The sequence below is a fragment of the Schistocerca gregaria genome, chromosome 3, assembly GCF_023897955.1.
Source record: "Schistocerca gregaria isolate iqSchGreg1 chromosome 3, iqSchGreg1.2, whole genome shotgun sequence".
Lineage (NCBI taxonomy): Eukaryota > Metazoa > Arthropoda > Insecta > Orthoptera > Acrididae > Schistocerca > Schistocerca gregaria.
Window position 1 is genome coordinate 386,728,076 of NC_064922.1, and position 21,914 is coordinate 386,749,989.

The 21,914-nt window shown below is 41.5% G+C and overlaps 1 protein-coding gene across 1 annotated transcript in view; it reads right to left on the bottom strand.

Moving 5' to 3' along the window:
• The window catches only part of LOC126354988 (nudC domain-containing protein 1), a 99,285-nt gene that overhangs the window by 70,197 nt on the left and 7,174 nt on the right, over window positions 1-21,914 (bottom strand). Inside the window, exons 2-3 of the mRNA XM_050005087.1 lie at window positions 4,000-4,157; window positions 2,565-2,744 (exon numbers count right to left, since the gene is read on the bottom strand). Coding sequence (XP_049861044.1) covers window positions 2,565-2,744; window positions 4,000-4,157 — 338 coding nt within the window. The remainder of the gene's footprint in view (window positions 1-2,564; window positions 2,745-3,999; window positions 4,158-21,914) is intronic.

Sequence of the window (21,914 nt, forward strand, 5' to 3'; positions counted from 1 at the left end):
GTGAATCTAAAATTTGGAAACTATGTACATTCAGATTACATTACATGAGGATAAAGAATTATTCTCTACATTATATTTACTCTCTACTACATTCCAATTCCTTTACATCATAGTTACTCTCTACTACATTCCAATTCCTTTACATCATAGTTACTCTCTACTACATTCCAATTCCTTTACATCATAGATACACTTATCAGCTAACAATTTGTGCAGCTGCTTCTTGAAGGCATCACCTTGTCGGTTTTTCAGTGATGGTGGTAATTTGTTACATAATTTTAATCCTGTTTGTTTAAAGCTACTTTGGACCTTAGACAGCCTAGTAAAGTCTACATCAAGATTGTTTTTATATCTGGTATCATGTGAGTGAATTTCTGTTCTGTATTTGTGTGTTTTTTTTTTTTTTTAAAGACACGTTTTTTTATATAGAGAAGGTACTGTTAAGATGTTAAGTTCCTTAAAGTGCTTTAGACATGATTCTTGGCTTTTAATACCTGTAATTGCTCTAGTTGCTTTCTTCTGCCACATAAACACTGTCTGAGCACCAGATGAGTTGCCCCATAATTTTATTCTGTACTGTAAGTGAGATTCAAAGAAAGCATAATAAGAAGATAAAAGTTGTTTTCTGCTAACTAATGTTTTTAGTTTTCTTACCAGAAAGACTACTCTAGATAGTCTGGTACATAACAGTTCCGTGTGGGTGTTCCATGTTAATTTCGGGTCCAGGTGGATTCCTAGAAGTCTTACAGAGTCAGACTCATTTAATTTTTCCTGTAGATTGTGCAAGAAAAAATACATAGTTTCAGTCTTGCTACTGTTGAGTATCAGCTTGTTACTGTGGAGCCATATGGCAGACTTTTCAAGCATTACTTTTGTTTGTTTCTTCACTTCCTCCAATTTGTTATCTGAGGTAATCAGGGTTGTGTCGTCAGTGTATATTATTGACTTGTGAAGCATGAAAGTAGGCAAGTCATTCACGTACACCAGAAAGAGAAAAGGTCCAAGCACTGAGCCTTGTGGCATGGCAGGGCATTTGATTTCTGGCTATTTACTATAAATACCTGACTTCTGTTCGTCAGGTATGATCCGATTAGTGCCAGTTCGTTATTTTTGACACCATAGCACTCTATTTTGTTTATTAGTATTTCATGGGATACAGTATCAAATGCTTTACTCACATCTAGTAGTGCAGCACAAGTGATGGAATTGTTCTCGAAGCCATCAACTATGTCTGTCACTAGAGTTTCTACTGCATTTATTGTAGACAATCCTGGCCTAAAACCAAAGAGCGAGGGGGAAAAAAAGATTTTGTTCAGCAAAGTAGTTGCAAAGTTGTGTTTTAATGCAGCATTCTATTATCTTGGATAATATAGGTATGAGGGATATTGGACAGTAACTTTCACGTTTGTTTTTTCTTCCTTTTTATAGATTTGGATAACAATAGGAGCCTTCAGGAGCTTAGGAAATTTTCCAGCTGTAAAAGTACTACTGATCAGAAAGGTAAGAGGGGCAACAATAATGCCAATTATTTGATTCAAGATGGTGTTGGAGATGCCACAGAGATCTTCGCTTTATGAGCCATGTAGGTTTGTGACGACTTTGTATACAGTTTGGCAGGTCACCTGTTTCCATTTAAAGGATAAGTTACTTAGGTCAGGAACGTTGTAGGTAAAACTTTCAGAAGTTGCAACATCTGGTGCAGAGGTAGCAGTAGCTTCGAACGTAGTACTGTTAACAAAAAATTCATTTAATTTTTCTGGCACTATTGGAATTTCTTGTCTGTTTTTATGCTTCCCTGCTATTTTGTTTATTACCTGCCAGGCTGCTTTGCATTTGTTGCTGGAGCTTTCAATGAAAGCATCATTGGTTCGCTGCTTTGCTGTCTGTATTTCAGTCCTATAATTCTTCTTGGCTTCTTTATACCTCTGCTTCGATTCTAGGTTACCAGTTATAGCCATTTTATGCAGGGCAATAAGTGTGTTTCTCACGTCATGCAGTTCAGGAGTGAGCCAATTGTGCTCCTTTTTTCTATTTGGTGCATCATCTATTTTCATCTTTTTTATTATTTGTGGGCAACAGTTTTGAACTAAGCTCATTAGTATGTTCATGAATAAGTTAAAAGCGTTATCATTGTTATTGCAATTATATACTCTGTCCCACTCAAGTTTTGATAATTTTTGCCTCAACTTTGTAATGCTGTCAGGATATAATAATCTGATGCTCTTAATGTGTTCAGGTTGCTGAGTACGATAGTTTTACTTCTTTAAATGCATTAAAATTCATTGAAGTGCATGATATTCCAGCACCATCACATTATACTTTGAAAGCTGGTTTAACATAATAGGTGCCACACGTCCACTGGCAATCTTAAATGATCCCAAAACAGGTGTGTCCAAAACATGCTCACAGAGTATTTACAGCCAAGGCAAACATCAAACAACAAAGAATTTCTTGAGTAATATATGTGAGAATATGAATCTGTTCAATACAACAACATAATTGGCATGTTATGTAATTATACAATTGTTGTGCAACTTAAATTGTAATATATACTGAATCCTTACCTGAAATGAATCTGCTTCCTCTCTGTTACCAGTGTACACAATATACAGACTTCCGGCTCCATCAGAAACAACAGCAAAATCTGCCGATGTGAAACTGAGGGATGGGTTGTAGTGACCAGGCTTTCGGGGATGATGTTTTGTCATCTCCCACATGGTATGAAGACCTTCAAAACGACCTGTCTAACAAAATTGAAATCTGGGGTGAAACAAGGTGCAATGGACAGCGAAATCCCATACAAACTGAGTCAAATAAAAGGTTACTGCTGATCTGCCAAGGCCTCTTCACTTTCATTAATCCTTTTTCATCTAGCCTGCTATTAATCCAATGACTAAAATTGCAATGATATCGACAAAGTATAACATTTTGTATCTGATCTATAATTTAACAAATTACTTGGTGTCATTCACCACAAGTTCCACCTACCAGTGAGTGGCAGAGGGTACCTTGTAGTACTACTGCTGGTCATATACTTTCCTGTACCACTTGCAAACAAGAGTGAGGGAAAAATGACTACCTATATGCTTCTGTACAAGCACTAATTTCTCTTATGTTTGTGATCCTTTCTCAAAATGTATGTTATTCTGTACTTTCAGACCTTCAATAACAGTCTGCACTGGGACACCATGTCAAACACTTCCCAGAAATCTAGAAATAAAGAAACTGCCTGTTACCCTTCATCCATGTTTCACAGGATATCACTTAAAAAAAGGGCAATGTGGGTTTCACAAGTAATTTGTGGTCAAAAGCTTTTCTGTTTCAAGGAAATTTAATATATTTGAACTAAGTATATGTTCAAGAATTCTGCAGAACACTGATGTCAATGATATTGGTTGGTAAATTTTTGGTTCTTTTCATTTATCCTTCTTCTAGACAGGGGTCATCAGTACTTTTCCCCAGTCAGTTGAGACTTTGTGCTAAGTGAGAGATTTGCAATAAATGCAATCCAACTAAGGGGCAAACGCCGTTCAGTACACACTGTAAAACCAAACTAAGATTCAGTCTGGATCTGCGGACTTATTTGTTTGGAACTCTTTCAATTGCACCTCTACACCAGGGACGCCTATTGACATGTCCCCCCATATGGGAGTTTGTACAATTGTCAGACACCAATATGTTTGTACTATCCTTCGGTGTAAATGATTTCTTAAATGCAGAATTAAAAATATGGCTTTCATTTTGCTGTCTTATACTGCCATGCCAGACTGATCAACAAATGACTTAAGCAATTTTATGTAGGAACAGAATTTTCTCTGGTTCTCTACAAGAGCTTTTACTAAGGTATCCACGTAATATAAATTATCTTCTGATTATACATATGCATAGAAGTGATTATGCAATCCAAAATCTTTGGTGTGGAGGAGCAAGTACTGATCACCACTAGGCACGATGTAGTTGAAACAAAGATTAGCATTTTGTATCTGACCTTTGACTTACCAAATTATTTTGTCTCACTCGCCGCAGTCTCCACCTCTCATCTACGTAATATAAATTATCTTCTGATAATACATCTGCATACAAGTGATTATGGAGTCCAAAAACTTTGGCATGGAGGAGTGAGTACTGATCATCACTAGGTAGGATGTGGTCAACATCTGACATACAGAAAACAAAGAATGTTATTGTGGTACACTGCAATATGAAATTAAGACAAAAACAGATTTTTTACAGTTAAGTTATGCTATCAATAACAATATATCTGAGTATTAACATCACATTTCACCACATTTGGAAATAGAACATTATCTTATAAGAAACAGGAACTGACGCTCCAACCACTAGGGATTGATTTAGCCACAGCTAGTTCCAAGTTAGTCTACTATATCAAGAAATATGTAGCTAACAGATGTGAACAATAAGACTGAGGCAATATTTATATAAATGTGCTAGAATTTAAAGTGTTGGTAATGTAACTTGAATATTTTTTTACGCAAAATTTTTCTTAAAACACAGAAACAGTGAGATGCTTCAGACAAATCTGAAAGGAGTGGCCTCTGAAAGTGGTAGTAATGTATTTATTTCAGCAGTTAAATTAACTGTGCTACAAATGAACTGTGCATGTGAAATTCTTTGAACAAGATTAACTAGCCAACATTAAGTTAAAAGCTAATTTTTTACACAGTGCTACATGAAGTTAGAAGATGAACATCAGATGATGATATTATGCTACACTATGATCAAAAGTATCCGGACACCCTCAAAAACATACATTTTTCATATTAGGTACAGTGTGCTACCACCTACTGCCAGGTGTAGTCATTAGACACGGTGAGAGAGCAGAACGGGGCACTCAGCGGAACTCACGGACTTCGAACATGGTCGGGTGATTGGGTAACACTTGTGTCATATGCCTGTACGCGACATGTCCACATTCCTAAACATCACTAGGTCCACTATTTCTGATGTGATAGTAAAGTGGAAACATGAAGGGACACGTACGGCACAAAAGCGTACAGGTCAATCTCGTCTGTTGACTGGAAGAGACCGCCTACAGTTAAAGACGGTCGTAATGTGTAATAAGCAGACATCTATCCAGACCATCACACAGGCAATCCAAACTGCATCAGGAGCCACTGCAAGTACTATGACAGTTAGGTGGGAGGTGAGAAAACTTGGATTTCATGGTCGAGAGGCTGCTCACAAGCCACACGTCATGCTGGTAGATGCCAAGACGACACCTCGCTTTGTTTAAGGAGCCTAAACATTAGACGACTGAACAGTGGAACAATGTTGGGTGGAGTGACGAATCACAGTACACAATATGGCGAACCGATGGCAGGGTGTGAATATGGCTAATGCCTGGTGAACGTCATCTACCAGTGTGTGTAGTGCCAACAGTAAAATTCGGAGGCAGTGGTGATAGAGTGTGGTCGTGTTATTCATGGAGGGGGTTGCACCCCTTGTTGTTTTGTGTGACACTATCACAGCACAGGCCTACAATGATGTTTTAAGCACCTTCTTGTTTCCCACTGTTGAAGAGCAATTCAGGATTGTGAATGCATCTTTCAACATGACAGAGCACCTGTTCATATTACACAGCCTTTGGTGAAGTGGTTAAACCAGAATAAGATCCCTGTAATGGACTGGCCTGCACATAGTCCTGACCTGAATCCTTCAGAACACCTTTGGGATATTTTGCAACGCTGACTTTGTGCCTGGCCTCACCGTCCAACATGGATACCTCTCCTCAGTGCAGCACTCCATGAAGAATGGGCTGCCATTGCCCCAAGAAACATTCCAGCACCTGATTCAACATATGTCTGCAAGAGTGGAAGCTGTCATCAAGGTTAACGGCGGGCCAACACAATATTGAATTCGAGCATTACCGATGGAGGGCGCCATGAACTTTTAAGTCATTTTCAACCAGGTGTCCGGATACTTTTGATCACATCGCGGTTGTTTCAGTGCAATTTCACATACACATAGAGCAAATAATGCTTGACTCAAAGAGTTTCAGCAGTTCAATAATATGTGATTTCCAATTAAAGTGATGATCAATCTGCAGACAAGAATTTTATGTAGGCTTATGGTCTTCATGCTATTGATGATGATATATCCCACCTAGCGCAGAATTGGACAAACTATTTTTTTTCTAAGGTAAATGATGGATCATTTGTTTAGAACGAGTCAATAATAGCTTTGAATATTTTATTAATTGCTCCTTCTCTTGCTGCAGCTCTGTTGGGCTTGTTGATGCTGATTGCATCATCAGCAAACAGCACTACTACTGCTGTATAAATGGAAGATTTGCTTATAACAAAAACAGGAGTGGTACCTAAACTGAACCCTGTGGGCTGCCAACAGTAATTTGGCTCTAGTCGCAAGAAGATTCATCATGATAATTGCATGTGGTAACAAAGATTTGTCTTAATTAAATAGGATGTTAACCAGTTACTCATTGCACGTCCTAAACCATAAACTAAATTTCTCCAAAAGAATGATGTGACTTTCACAGTCAAATGTTTAAGACAGATAACAAAAAACACCAGTAGGTGAAATATTGTCATTCAGAAACTTAAATACACAGTCAGTGCAACGGTTGATAGCATGCTGAATGGAGTTATCTTTCTAAAACCCAAACTGTGAGCAATTCAGAACCTTGGGTTTGCACCATTCTTAAATACATTAACTTACAAAAATTTTTTGAAAGGTAAATTAACAATGAAATGGGTGGATAGTCATTAATATCTGCCTACCATCTTTCTTAATGAGAGGTCTAACAATACCACAACTTAATCTGAATGGAAAGATATCTTGTAAGAGTGATACATCAAATATGGTGCATGGCTGAGTATGCTAACTATATCAGAGTGAGATGCTTTTAATATTTAGCTTTTAATGTTATCAACCTCAAAAATATATGTTATATTTTTAAACAATTGAAACACCAGCTTGGAATATCAACATTATTAAGAAAAGGATAGATTGCTACTAGCCATAAAAATGACATGTTGAGTTGCAGACAGGCACAAGAAGAAGACTGTTACACATTATAGCTTTCGGCTGAAGCTTTCTACAGCAAAGAAGAGGCTGGCCTCTACCTATGATAGCCTACTGTTCCTGCACCCTCCACCCACCAGTTTTCACCCCCTCTATATTATCACCTCCTCCCTTTTCACATCTCCTATTCTCATTGTGTGTTCCCCTCTGCCAAAGCACTTGCCTGTCCTTTCTCCTTCTCTGCTACTTTCCTTTTCTGCTCCCCCATCTTTTCCCCCATACCTCACACCCCACCTCCTGAAATTGCAATTGGCAGTCTCATCAGGCTGCAATCTACTCCCTGCATTCCCTGCCAGACAGCGCTCTTCTCTCCTGTCACCGTGCCTTGCTATCCCTCTCCCTTCCCCACCACAAGCGATTGCTATTCATGCAACTGTCACGTTCCTGTTAGGTCTGTTGGTGGTATTGATCGTGTGTGTGTGTGTGTGTGTGTGTGTGTGTGTGTGTGTGTGTGTGTGTGTGTGTGTGTGTGTATGTGTGTGTGTTTCTTTGCTGAAGAAGTCTTTATCCTAAAGGTGTATTGTGTAATAGTATTTTCATTGTGCCTGTCTGCAACTCAATACATCATCTTTGTGATGAGTAGCAATCTATCCTTTTGCTATATTTTTGATGTGGACCATTCGGTCAGTATCTTTAATTACTAATCATCTTGCCCTGTGTCGTACTTTCCTCATTTCCCTTTAACTACACTCCATATTTCTAAGATTTTATTTTCTGAGTTGTTTATCTGTGACACAATGTGCATGCTTTTTTATTTCTTCTATGTTTCCAATAAAACTCCCCCAGCCTCTTACCTCTTTTTTCCCCTCCTCTACTTCCTCCTTTTCCAATATCCTTCTCCCCTACACCCCCAGAGCATGTAGCAGCCCTGTCCCCACCACATTCCTGCATGCTTTCACAAGTAGCATTATAGCCCCCCCCACTCCCCCGCCCCCAATCCTCCCCATCCCACCACACCCTCCTTCCTTACCCCCACCATCCAGACTGCTTCTCCCACTAGGCACAGTTACTTGCAATCTAGAGTCAATGGCCAGATACAGTGATCATGTTGTGTGAATATGTGTGTGTTTCATACATTAAAAGAAGGTCTTTTGGTTGGAAGCTCACATTTAGCAGTCTTTTCATTGCGCCTGTCTGCAAATCAATGGCTCCTCTGTATGGTGAGTAGTAATCTGTCCTTTCATGGTATTGTCATTATTCCATCCTCGATTCTCCATTGTTTGATTTTGCTTAACGGCTATCCTTCCATTCCACAGCCCAATGCTGTTTTCCTTTGTAGCTATTCTCTTTTGCACTCCTTTGCTCAGTTCATCCTTTTCTATGTCTTCTTTCATGTGTTTTACCTGTTGCCTACCAAACTGCACATGCTCTGACTTATGAGCCACACTGCATTGCCACCACACACCAAACAGCTAAGTAACTGTGCATATTGTTGGTTTCTCCCACCAATATAATTAATCATCTACCTTCAAACTGATCATTTTTCCCGTCTTACTCTGACATATATTCCATGTGTCATTTTTGTACGTTCCTGTGCCACGTGAACTTGTTGAACCTCAGCCTACCATCCCACCCTGTCCCCCTCTCTTTCTCTTCTCTTATTCCACTAAGCATACACTAACCTCAACCTCACAACCTCATCTAATACAGTCAACATTCGTTGTCTCCACCCCCCCCCCCCCCCCGAGCCTGTAACCCACTTTATCATCTTTTTATTTATTTGCCATTGTGATTTCATGACAATTTCAAATAATTTTCGCCTTTCACTATTGGATCTACTCCCTCGCGTTTCACCTTTTTCCTCAACATTTCATCCGCTCCGTACTTTTGTGATTTTCCCCACATATTTTTAATTTTTACATTTTATCATATTTTTATGAGCCTTTTTGCCTATATTTTATGTAATTTATGTATTTTTTCCTTTTTTATCCTCCACTATGGATCTTTGCTTCTTCCATCTGCACCAAAGCAGAAAAGTTTGCTTATCCCTAGCCAGAACCTGGTCCGAAATACTGTTCCTGCACTGTTACCTGGCTCATGGCCTTGCTACCAAACTACCCATACCTGGCTGCAGCCCCCCCCCCCTTCGAAAATGATCTCGATCTGTTCAAATTCTACCACTACCCAGCCCTCACCAACCTAATCCTGCAAAATAATGTAAATCAGGCCCAAACCACCTTGCAATACCTCCCCTCCATCTGTAAAATCCTCCTGACCTGCTGTCCAACAATCCTGTATCCCATCTCTCATGAACTCTCACCCTCCTGGAAATAGAGCAGCATGCACATCACCACTTCAAAAATCTCTCCAACCTGTTCACCTCCTACTCTCACGTTGGACTACTACTATCAACCATTTGTACAACAGTCTCCAAACCTGCACCATGTCTCCTCATAGCCAACAAACCTTGCCTCACAGACCACCTACATTTACCACACACACACAGAAACTCTCACCCACCACCATACAGAATGCAGAACACGAAACAGATCCAAAACACAGTCATGAACATTTTCTCCAAAAGACTTAGTCCCACAGAAGTATCAGTCCTTCCAAAGGCATAGCCTTTTGCTCCACTCCCAAATTCAATCATGCTGGACTTGTTAAAGACCTTCTCTTCTTCTCCTGGCCCCTAAAGTGGCAACTTTTTTTTTTTTTGCCACCAACCCTCCCACTCAAACTCAACCCCAAGCCAATTCTGAATGCTGCCTGACTCAGTTCACTCCTCTATACAATAATCATCCACACCCATTGCTCCCAAATCACCTACTATTAATATTTCACAATTTCTCAACTTCAAACCTTACCTCATCATCAGTCACCAAATCCCTCAACACAAAGCTAACCTCAGATCTGAAGAAAGAACTGCAATCCACCACTTAAAGTCTGATTCTGACCTTATAATCATACCTGCCAACAACGGCTCCACCACTGTCATTTTGAAGCACAGGGATTACCTGTGGCAGATGGTCTCTGCAGCTGTCAGATTCATCCATCTACCCTGTCACTGCTGTGACCCCATTCCTCTCTCTCTATCTCTCTCTCCTCACCCCTACCCCTAACTGCACTCCTATCTTCCACAGGCTTCCTAGAGACCATGTAGTGGGACGCGAAACTGAAGTATCACCCATCCACCAGTGTCAGCCCAGTTTGCAGGTGAATATAACTTTAATTTAGTGTTTTGTTTATGTATTTCGTAATATTTGTAATGTTTGTGAATTATCTAAAGTTTCATGTACGGAGACGCGCAACAAATGGAGACAGCATCTTCACTGCCGGGACCATAGAGAAAATTGCTGGCCACTATACGTTGCGGATCGACAGCCAAAGAGCAACAGTAGATCCTGAAACCGGGTTGTTGCGCCGTGCTTCTAAAAACTGAAAAAAGAAGAATTTGTAATGTTTCTACAACAATGACGTCATAGAAAGTTTAATCATGTTGTAAATGTTCAGTCCTATCTTGTCAAGGGTCATGTTCACGTCTCTATGTAGTATATGTGAAGATAATATACTAGTGTATACTACAGAAGTTTAAATACGTGTTTCGAGAATTTTTATGAAGAATTATATTAAGGAAGAAGTATTACTGATTTATTTGACAAGATTATTAATTTTTGACAACATTCATCGAGAGGTTGAGTCTTGTTTATTTAATGTGGTTTTAATATTTATTAAAGCAGATAACTTGCATTAATATAATTTCTGAGAAGAAACAAATGACATCTAAACTGAAAAAATTTTGCGCAAACCAAATGGACTGAGTGAGGTAATTCTATGCATATGACTCAAATGATGATGTTTTAATTGCAGTTTCGCTCAAGAACCATTCAGAGAAAACTTTAAAAAGAATTTAAATAATTTTGAAGAGTTTTGTAACTGACGTAGGTGATGAAGTCTGCACATAGTCATATGTCAAAAGAAAATCATTTATACCAAACTTGCGTCATTACACTACAACCATATACCCAACCATCCTGGACATCCTATTGTGGCCAGTTATGATGACCTCTCAGTTCTTGTGGACCACACCTTCAACCTACCCTCCTGTGTCAAATACACCAACTACATCTTCCATCAAGTCTCCACAGTTTCTGCTCCTTTACTACACGATGCCCTACTAGTCACTATTGATGCTGCCACGCTTTACACTAACATCCCAAATACCAGTGGTCTTGCCGCTATTGAGCACTACCATTCCTAATGTCCAACTCGTTTGAAACCTAAAACCGCTACCTGGTCACCAAGAACAACTATGTCCTCACTCACAATTATTTCACCTTTGAAGTCGTCACCTACAAACAAATCAGTGGTATGGCAATGGGCACTCGTATGGCACCATCCTATGCTAACCTACTCATGGGCCATCTGAAGGAATCCTTCCTAAACAACAAGTATCTCAAACCCAATACCTGGTTCAGATTCACTGATGACATCTTTCGTGATCTGGATTGAGGGTGAGGACACCCTAACCACATTCCTCCAGAACCTCAACACCTTCTACCCCATTTGCTTCACCTTGCCCCCCTCAACTCAACAAGATACCTTCCTCAATGTTGACCTCCACCTCAAAGATGGCTATATCAGTACCTCTGTCCATACCAAGCTAACCAATGAACAGCAATACCTCCTCCTCGACAGCTTCCACACATTTCATACCAAGAAATCCCTTCCACACAGCCTGGCCACATGTGCCTGTTGCATCTGCAGTGGCGAGAAGCTCCTCTCGAAATACACCAAGGGTCTCGCTGAGACCTTTGCAAACCGTAATTATGCCTCCCAACCTTGTACAGAAACAGATCTCCCTTGCGTTATCTATTCAGTCATCCATTGCCTCCCAAACTCCCACCGTACAGCCACAGAGGAGGATTCCCCTGGTGACACTGTACCACTCAACACTGGAGCAACTAAATCATATTCTTCAGCAGGGTTTTGACTACCTCTCATCGTGCCCTAAAACGATACCTCTCATCGTGCCCTAAAACGAGGAATGCCCTCACACTACCCTTCCCACCCCACTCGGAGTGGTATCCCACCGTCAAACAAACTTACACAATATCCTTGTCAATCCCTACACAACCCTTGTTCCCAAGCCCTTGCGCTTCCTGGGTCATATCTTTGTAACAGACCTAGATGCAAGACTTATTCCATACATCCACCCATTGTCACCTGCTCCGGTCCCGTCACAAGCATCATCCATCCCATCCAAGGCACTGATACCTGCGAAGGTTGGCTGATTGGTTGGTTGGTTTGTAGATTAAGGGGACAAAAATGCAGAGTTATCAGTCCCTTTTTCCTTAGTCACACATATCTCGTATTAAAACCATACCCAAAAGAATCCTATCGCCTGAAATCCGGGGAAGGAACAAAATTCGTAAAACTGTGTGTGTGTGTAACCACACTGAAGCAGAAAACTAAAGTAACAAGCCAAAATTGAAAACATTAACTAAAAGGAAAAAAATGATTGAAGCTGTTACAACAATGCAGCAGACAGCATGAGCTGGTTGACCGCAAAAATAAAAAACGAACGAGCCAGCCACTCTACAGTACACTAAAACTTCCAGCCTAAAAACACAAGGCAATAGAGAAACAGATGGTGAAAAGATGATCATCAAGACTAACAGACAGCACCAGAGGGAACAAGGAAGAGTCAAAATACAGATACAGTGAAGGCCTGGTAGAGAAGGCCAGACGCGCACCCTTAGACTGAGTGATAAAAACCCCTCTCTCGAATATCAACTGTTGAGGCATTGTCACCAAACACCATAGGTCGTTTGTCAGGAAGATTAAAAGTTTGCCTCAGCGTGGCTAGATTGAAACAGTCCGTCAGCCAAGTATGGTTGATGCAGACGCGGCAAAGGACAATGGAGTACCTGTGAGTGGCTGATATAAAATGACTTCCAAACACTTGTTGTCTTCTTTATACCATATAACTTATTGGGCATAGTTAGGGTTTGCCATACTGAATGGCACACCCTGAAAATTTTAAAATGTAATACCAATCCGAGGTCAGTTTCCAGTGTGCCAATCTCCAGACTCGGTTTACGAGTTGCCTCTCGACAAGTTTATTTCCCAGGATTCCGATGTGTCCTAGGTTTCATACGAAGACCTCTGACCATCTACATTGTTTGAGGATGTAAACAGACTCTTGGGTGGCCATTACCAAAGGATGGTGAAGACAGCACAGGTTGAAAGTTTATAAGGCACTAAAGGTGTCACTACAAATGAGAAAGTACTCCCCAGAACATGCCCAAGAGCACAAGAGATGGCTACCATCTCTGCAATGAAAAAACTGCAGCCATCTGGCAAGTAGCACTGTTCAGTATGTCCTGCACGAGGATAAGTGAACTCAACATGTCCATCAACCATCGAGCCATCTGTGAAAACTACCTCTGAAACACAGGACACATCAATAATAAAGAGAAATAGGTGGCAGAGAGCCACAGAATGAGCTGAGGCTTTTGGCTCAGATGAACTGTGTGTTGGTGTATGTGAGTGGATCCAGAGGAGAGGTGGTAGAGGGAAAGACTCAAGTTAAATGAGAAGGGACTGGACACAGACTGCAATTGTAAACCCAATCTGGGTTGCAGTTGTGGGAGATGGATCTTCGTGTTAGGGACAAGGAGACAGTAATTCAGGTGTTTAGGTGAGCTGCAAATGTGGGCGGTATAACTTACAAGCAGTTGTTGTCACTGGATTCTCAATGGAGGAACCCCAGTTTCCACTAGTACGCTGCTCACAGGGCTCATCCAGAAAGCTCCCGTCACAAGTTGAACTCCACAGTGGTGTATAGGGTGCAGCTTAGGATGACTCTGAACCGTATGCCAGGCTCCCACAGTCAAGACAGTACTATACAAGGGCTTTGTACAGCTGCAACAGTGTAGGGTGATCTGGGCCCCAGTCAGTGCGATTCAGACATCAAAGAATAAGGTGCTGCCAGCACTTTTGCTTAAGCTGGCAAAGATGGGAAAGCCAAGTTAAGAAAGAATCAAAAACCAGTTCTGAAAAGCGATAAGAGTCCACTAGATTATGGAGATGGCCATCAACATAAAGTTGTGGGTGCGGGTGAATTGTACAACGGTGACGGAAGTGCCTGATGCTAGTCTCAGTGGCTGAAAACTGAAAGCCATGGGTGAGGGACCATGACTGCGCCTTTCTTATGGCTAACTGTAGTCAAAGTTCAGCCACGCCAATAGTACATTACAAAAAGGAAATACAGAAGTTGCAGAGCTGTTCCGAGACCATTAATAGCCACTGAAAAGAGAGGGTTGCTCAGTATAGAGACCTGCGGGACCCCATTCTCTTGGATGTGCAGGAAACTGTGTGAACCATGGACTAACTCTGAAGGTGCAGAATGATAAAAAATTCTGTATAAAAATCTGGAGTGGGTCCCAGAGACCCCACTCGTGTAATGTAGTGAGGATGTGATGTTGCCATGTGGCGTCATATGCTTTCGTAAGGTCAAAAAAGATGGCAATAAGGTGATGACCACATGAAAAGGCTGTTTGGATGGCGCACTCCAGGTATACCAAGTTATCAGTGGTGGAGCGACTCTGGAGAAAACTGCCCTGGGTTGGAGCCAGAAGGCCCCGAGACTCAAAGAGCCAACACAACCACTGGCTCACCATAGGTTCAAGCAGCTTGCACAGAATGTTGGTGAGGCTAATAGCATGATAGTCATCCACATCTAGCACAGCCTTAGCAGGTTTTAGCACTGGAATAATTACACTTTCTCGTCCCTGTGATGGGTATTTTCCATCACTCCCTATGCAGCTGAAGATGGCAAGGTCAGGCTAGTAATCCACTGAGAGATGTTTAATCATTTGGTGATGGATGTGCTCTCGCTCAGGGGTTCTGTTGAGATAATGTCCAAGGGCACTCAGAAATTCCCACTCACTGAATGGAGCACTATATGGCTCAGGGTTGGCATGTAGTAAAAGAAGGGTGTTATCCACCCACTGTTTTAGGGTACAAAAGGCAGGGTGGCAATTCTCAGATGCAGAGGATCAAGCATAATGCTCAGCAAAATAGTCTGTGAATGTGTCTGGGTCAGTACATACAGCTTTATGTGCAGAAGTCCCTGGTGTACCTGAAGGGGACTAATATCCATAAAGGCATCTGATCTTAATCTAAACCTGGGAAAGGGCTTGTATTCCAATGGTGGAGATGTACTGTTTCCAGCATTCCTGCTTCTGTCTCTTAATTGGTTGACAGATCCGGGCACGGAGCCATTTGAAAACAATGAGGTGCTCCATTGATGGGTGCAGCTTTTAACATTAGAGGGTCCACCTATGACCTCTAATGGCCACAGCAATTTCTGGCAACCACCAAGGCACTGTTTTCCACCAAAGGCACCTGAGGAAAAAGGGATTGCTGAATCAAGTGCAGAAACAATAGTCCTAGAAACATTCTGCGTCACCACATCAATGTTGGAGATCCAACGGTGGTAGCAGAGGTGAAAGTGTCCCAGCCAGACTTGGTAAGAGCCCATCTTGGCAACCGTTCAGGTGAGAAACTACGAGGGACAGGGGACGGAGGGAGGTAGGGGGGGGGGGGGGGGGGGGGGCAGGAAGAGTGGAAAGTGGTCACAGGGAGAATGGAATGGTGCTCTTCACAGCTGACACACATGGGAAAGGGGCACAAGGAATGATGTTCGTGTGTGACAGACATCTGCAGTCCCGACATTTGGGGCAGGCATTTCAAAGCGAGGACACAAATTTCCAACATTTGAAGTAACACATAGGGGGGAGGAACATAGGGTTTAATGTCACACCACTATCAGCAGCTTGACCTTTACAGGCAATGAATCACCTTCAAACGTCAAGATGAAGGCACCAGTAGCAACCCTGTTGTCCTTAGGTCTGCTATACACACAGCTGGTGAAGTGTACACCTCATCACTTTAGATTGGCATGCAACACATCATCGGACTGCAAGAGCAGATCTTTGGAATATACTTCCCATCTGTAGAATTTGGAAATGTGGAGGTCTAACCCTAGAAGGGGACCATAATAGATTCGCTGAAAAGTAGGTGACTCCTTTTACGCACCTTGTATGACAGGCAAGAATACCCCAGGTCTATTCTAACCCCCTAACCCAAACAGTGGATGAAGTGGGGTGGCCACTTGTGAAACCAGTCAAGTGATCTACGAACAAAGCTGCAACCTCTGTGCTGCTTTCTATGTGGGCATAACAAGCCATCTGTCCACATGAATGGCCACTAAAACTGTCGCCAAGAGACAAATAGACCATCTAGTTGCTGAACGTGCTGTCCAACACAACACAACACAACACGCTTCACTTCAATGACTGTGCCAACTGGATGCTTCCCACCAACACCAGCTTTTCTGAACTACTGAACTGCACAAATGGGAACTGTCCTTGCAATATACCCTATGTTCCTGTGAACCCCCTGGTCACAACCTTCACTAGTCCCTGTCCTTCACCCACCCATCTCCTTCCCTGGTCCCACTCCAGCACTACACACAGCCTTCTAGTCCACTAATGTACCCATTATTCAGTCTCTCCCCCCCCCTTTCCCTTCTACTATTTCTCTTTTTTTTCCCCTGACTTTACCTCGCTCCTTTTCCACTACCCTTCCCTTCCTCCAGCCCCCCCCCCCCCCCCCCCAAAAAAAAAAAAAAATCTAAGCACCTAGTAGCATTACCCCATCCTCAGCTCGTTCCTACATGCTTCATGCTTCCACGCACACAGCACTACACCTTTCCCCCAGCCCTACTCTGCTATCACTCCCCACCACAACCTCTTCTTTACCCTACCACACATACTGCTTCTCCCATCAGATACAGTTGCTTGCCGACCTCCGTGTGTGAGTTGTGAATGTGTGTATGTGTTTTCTACCATAGGAGGAGGCCTTCTGGCCAGAAGCTCAAATGTTACACAGTTGTCTTATTATGCCTGTCTATGACTCAACATCTACTCTATATGGAAAGTAGCAATCTGTCCTTTCCATAATATTCTCATTATTCCATCCTAGATTCTCCACTGTTTGATTTTGAGTTTAAACAATGTTTCATTACATGAACACAGTTCCACGTGGGAGAGGGTACCCTGTACCACTACACCAGTCATTTCCTTTCCTGTTCCACTTGCAAACAGAACGAGGGAAAAACAACTGTCTATATGCCTCCATATCAGCCCAAATTTTTTGTATCTTCATGGCCTTTACATGCAATGATGTAGAGGGCAATAGGGTCAATCTGCAGTCAGCTTCAAATTCCAGTTCTCTAAATTTTCTTAATAGTGCTCCTTAAAAAAGAATATCACTTCCCTCCAGGAATTCCCATTTGAGTTCCCAAAGTATCCCCATAAAACTTGCATTTTGAATGAGCCCACTAGTAACAAATCTAGCACCCCTCCTCTGAATTGCTTCAATGTCTTACTGTAATCTGATTTGGTATGGATCCCTAACACTCGAGCATTATAGGTCACTAGTGACCTATATGTGATCTCTTTTACATACAAATTACAATTTCTTAGAATTCTCCCAATAAACTGAAGTCGACTATTTGCTTTTCCTACCACAATCCTCACATGCCTGTTGCATTTCATACCGCTTTGCAATGTTATGCCAAGAAGCAGGACACTACTAATGCTGTATCCAATCATCATCGTGAGTTTGTTTCTCCTACTCATCCGCATTAACTTACATTTTGCTACATTTAGAGCTATGTGCTATTCATCACACCAACTATAAATTTTGTTCAAGTCACCTTTTATCCTCCTACAGTCACTGAACTTCGACACCCTACCATACATCACAGCATCATCAGTAGACAATGCTTCAACGATACAGATAGCCGTACCGCAAGTGCAACCACAACGGAGGGGTATCTGTTGAGAAGCCAGACAAACATGTGGTTCCAGAAGAGGGGCAGTAGCCGTTTCAGTAGTTGCAGGGGCAACAGTCTCGATGATTGACTGATGTGGCCCTGTAGCAATAACCAAAACGGCCTTGCTGTTGTGGTACTGTGAACAGCTGAAAGCAAGGGGAAACTACAGCCGTAATTTTTCCCGAGGGCATGCAGCTTTACTGTATGATTAAATGATGATGGCGTCGTCCTGGGTAAAATACTCCGGAGGTAAAATAGTCCCCCATTCAGATCTCCGGGCGGGGAGGACGTCGTCATCAGGAGAAAGAAAACTTGCGTAATACGGATCGGAGCGTGGAATGTCAGATCCCTTAATCGGGCAGGTAGGTTAGAAAATTTAAAAAGGGAAATGGATAGGTTAAAGTTAGATATAGTGGGAATTAGTGAAGTTTGGTGGCAGAAGGAACAAGACTTTTGGTCAGGTGACTACAGGGTTATAAACACAAAAACAAATATGGGTAATTCAGGAGTAAGTTTAATAATGAATAGGAAAATAGGAATGCGGGTAAGCTACTACAAACAGCATAGTGAACACATTATTGTGGCCAAGATAGATACGAAGCCCATGCCTACTACAGTAGTACAAGTTTATATGCCAACTAGCTCTGCAGATGACACAGAAATTGAAGAAATGTATGATGACATAAAAGAAATTATTCAGGTAGTGAAGGGAGACGAAAATTTAATAGTCATGGGTGACTGGAATTCGATAGTAGAAAAAGGAAGACGAGGAAACGTAGTAGATGAATATGGACTGGGGCTAAGAAATTAAAGAGGAAGCCGCCTGGTAGAATTTTGCACAGAGCATAACTTAATCATAGCTAACACTTGGTTCAAGAATCATGAAAGGAGGTTGTCTACATGGAAGAACCCTGGAGATACTAGAAGATTTCAGATAGATTATATAATGGTAAGACAGATTTAGGAACCAGGTTTTAAATTGTAAGACATTTCCAAGGGCAGATGTGGATTCTGACCTGTTATGAACTGTAGATTAAAACGGAAGGAACTGCAAAAAGGTGGGATTTTAAGGAGATGGGACCTGGATAAATTGAAATAACCAGGGGTTGTACAGAGTTTCAGGGAGAGCATAAGGGAACAATTGACAGGAATGGGGGAAAGAAATACAGTAGAAGAAGAATGGGTAGCATTGAGGAATGAAATACTGAAGGCAGCAGATGATCAAGTAGGTAAAAAGACGAGGGCTAGTAGAAATCCTTGGGTAACAGAAAAAATATTGAATTTAATCGGTGAAAGGAGAAAATACAAAAATGCAGTAAGTGAAGCAAGCAAAAAGGAATACAAACGTCTCAAAAATGAGATTGACAGGAAGTGCAAAATGGCTAAGCAGGGATGGCTAGAGGACAAATGTAGGGATGTAGATGCTCATCTCATTAGGGGTAAGATAGATACTGCCTAGAGGAAAATTAAAGAGACCTTTGGAGAAAAGAGAACCACTTGCATGAATATCGAGAGCTCAGATGGAAACCCAGTTCTAAGCAAAGAAGGGAAAACAGAAAGGTGGAAGGAGTATATAGAGGGTCTGTACAAGAATGACGTACTTGAGGACAATATTATGGAAATGGAAGAGGATGTAGATGAAATGGGAGATATGATACTGCGTGAAGAGTTTGACGGAGCACTGAAAGACCCAAGTCGAAACAAGGCCCCGGTAGTAGCCAACATTCCATTAGAACTACTGGTAGTCATGGGAGAGCCAGTCATGACAAAACTACCATCTGGTGAGCAAGATGTATGAGTCAGGTAAAATTCCCTCAGACTTCAAAAAGAATATAATAATTCCAATCCCAAAGAAAGCAGATGCTGACAGATGTGAAAATTACCGAACTATCAGTTTAAGAAGGCACAGCTGCAAAATACTAACGCAAATTCTTTACAGATGAATTGAAAAACTGGTAGAAGCCGACCTCGAGGAAGATCAGTTCGGATTCCGTAGAAATAATGGAACACGTGAGGTAATACTGACCCTACAACTTATCTTAGAAGAAAGATTAAGAAAAGGCAAACCTACGTTTCTAGCATATGTAGACTTAGAAAAAGCTTTTGACAATGTTGACTAGAATACTCTATTTCAAATTCTGAAGGTGGCAGGAGTAAAATACAGGGAGCAAAAGGCTATTTACAAATTGTACAGAAAGCAGATGGGAATTATAAGAGACGAGGGACATGAAAGGGAAGCAGTGGTTGGGAAGGGAGCGAGACAGGGTTCTAGCCTCTCCCCGATGCTATTCAATCTGTATAGTGAGCAAGCAGTAAAGGAAACAAAAGAAAAGTTCGGAGTAGGTATTAAAATTCATGGAGAAGAAATAAAAATGTTGAGGTTCGCCGATGACACTGTAATTCTGTCAGAGACAGCAAAGGACTTGGAAGAGTAGCTGAACGGAATGGCCAGTGTCTTGAAAGGAGGATATAAGATGAACATCAACAAAAGCAAAACGAGGCTAATGGAATTTAGACCAAATAAATCGGGTGATTCTGAGGGAATTAGATTAGGAAATGAGACACTTAAAGTAGTAAAGGAGTTTTGATATTTGGGGAGCAGAATAACTGATGATGGTCGAAGTAGAGAGGATATAAAATGTAGACTGGCAATGGCAAGGAAAACGTTTTTGAAGAAGAGAAATTTGTTAACATCGAGTATTGATTTAAGTGTCCGGAAGTCGTTTCTGAAAGTATTTGTATGGAGTGTAGCCATGTATGGAAGTGAAACATGGACGATAACTAGTTTGGACAAGAAGAGAATAGAAGCTTTTGAAATGTGGTGCTACAGAAGAATGCTGAAGATTAGATGGGTATATCACATAAGTAATGAGGAGGTATTGAATAGAATTGGGGAGAAGAGGAGTTTGTGGCACAACTTGACTACAAGAAGGGATCGGTTGGTAGGACATGTTCTGAGGCATCAAGGGATCACCAATTTAGTACTGGAGGGCAGCGTGGAGGGTAAAAATTGTAGAGGGAGACCAAGAGATGAATTCACTAAGCAGACTCAGAAGGATGTAGGATGCAGTAGGTACTGGGAGATGAAGAGACTTGCACACGACAGAGTAGCATGGAGAGCTGCATCAAACCAGTCTCAGTACTGAAGACCACAACAACAACATGTCTTCTTCTGTGGGCCTAATCCAGTATTTCCCGCTGGGTTGCATATACTTTAGCAAGACCTGCTCAGCTTGTTCATCAACTTGAAGAACTTCTGCAAAATATTTCTTCTTCAAACATGACTTTCCAGTGACAGTAAACTTTATGACAGTACACATTCTCCTATAGCAAGTTCAAGGATTCTTCACTATCAGCACTACACGTCGAATTGTGTGCATTTTCATGGTTATGAAGTGATATCACTCTTGCAACCTCTTGGGCAGATGTAGCAGAAACCCTTATAACTCCCTCTTTAACTGCTATAATGCAATGGAGTTTGTGCAATCCCGGAATTGGGCGGTATGCCTTTCCAACGATTATCCAACATAGCCATTGCTGAATTAATTTCTTCAGATGATAATTATAGGGTCATAATCCCTTTCAGTTTCTCCTTGACACACTTGTAAATATCATAGGGAGTGTTAATAGTAACCCTCTGTGATCTTACAGTTCTCCACACTCTTATTTTCATGGTACCACCAATGCCATCAACTCCACCTTTACTGTGAAAACTGGCAAAAAAATCCAGTCAGCAGTAATACCAAAGTCAGCTTGTAAATATGTAACATTTAATAATGTGAAGCTATTCTTGAATTGGGCTGTGCAACCATCGGAGAAAATCTCAACTCTGGCGATAACAAAATTCTCTCTCTAGGTCCTGAAAAAGCAGCTTAAGCATTGCCCAAACTGAATATTTATTGTGGAACAAGTCATCGCTAACAATGGCATAGCTGCGTATGGTGCCATTGTTAATCTAGCTGTAAATATAATAGTCTGCTTTTGGTGCCAGTGAGCACCCTGG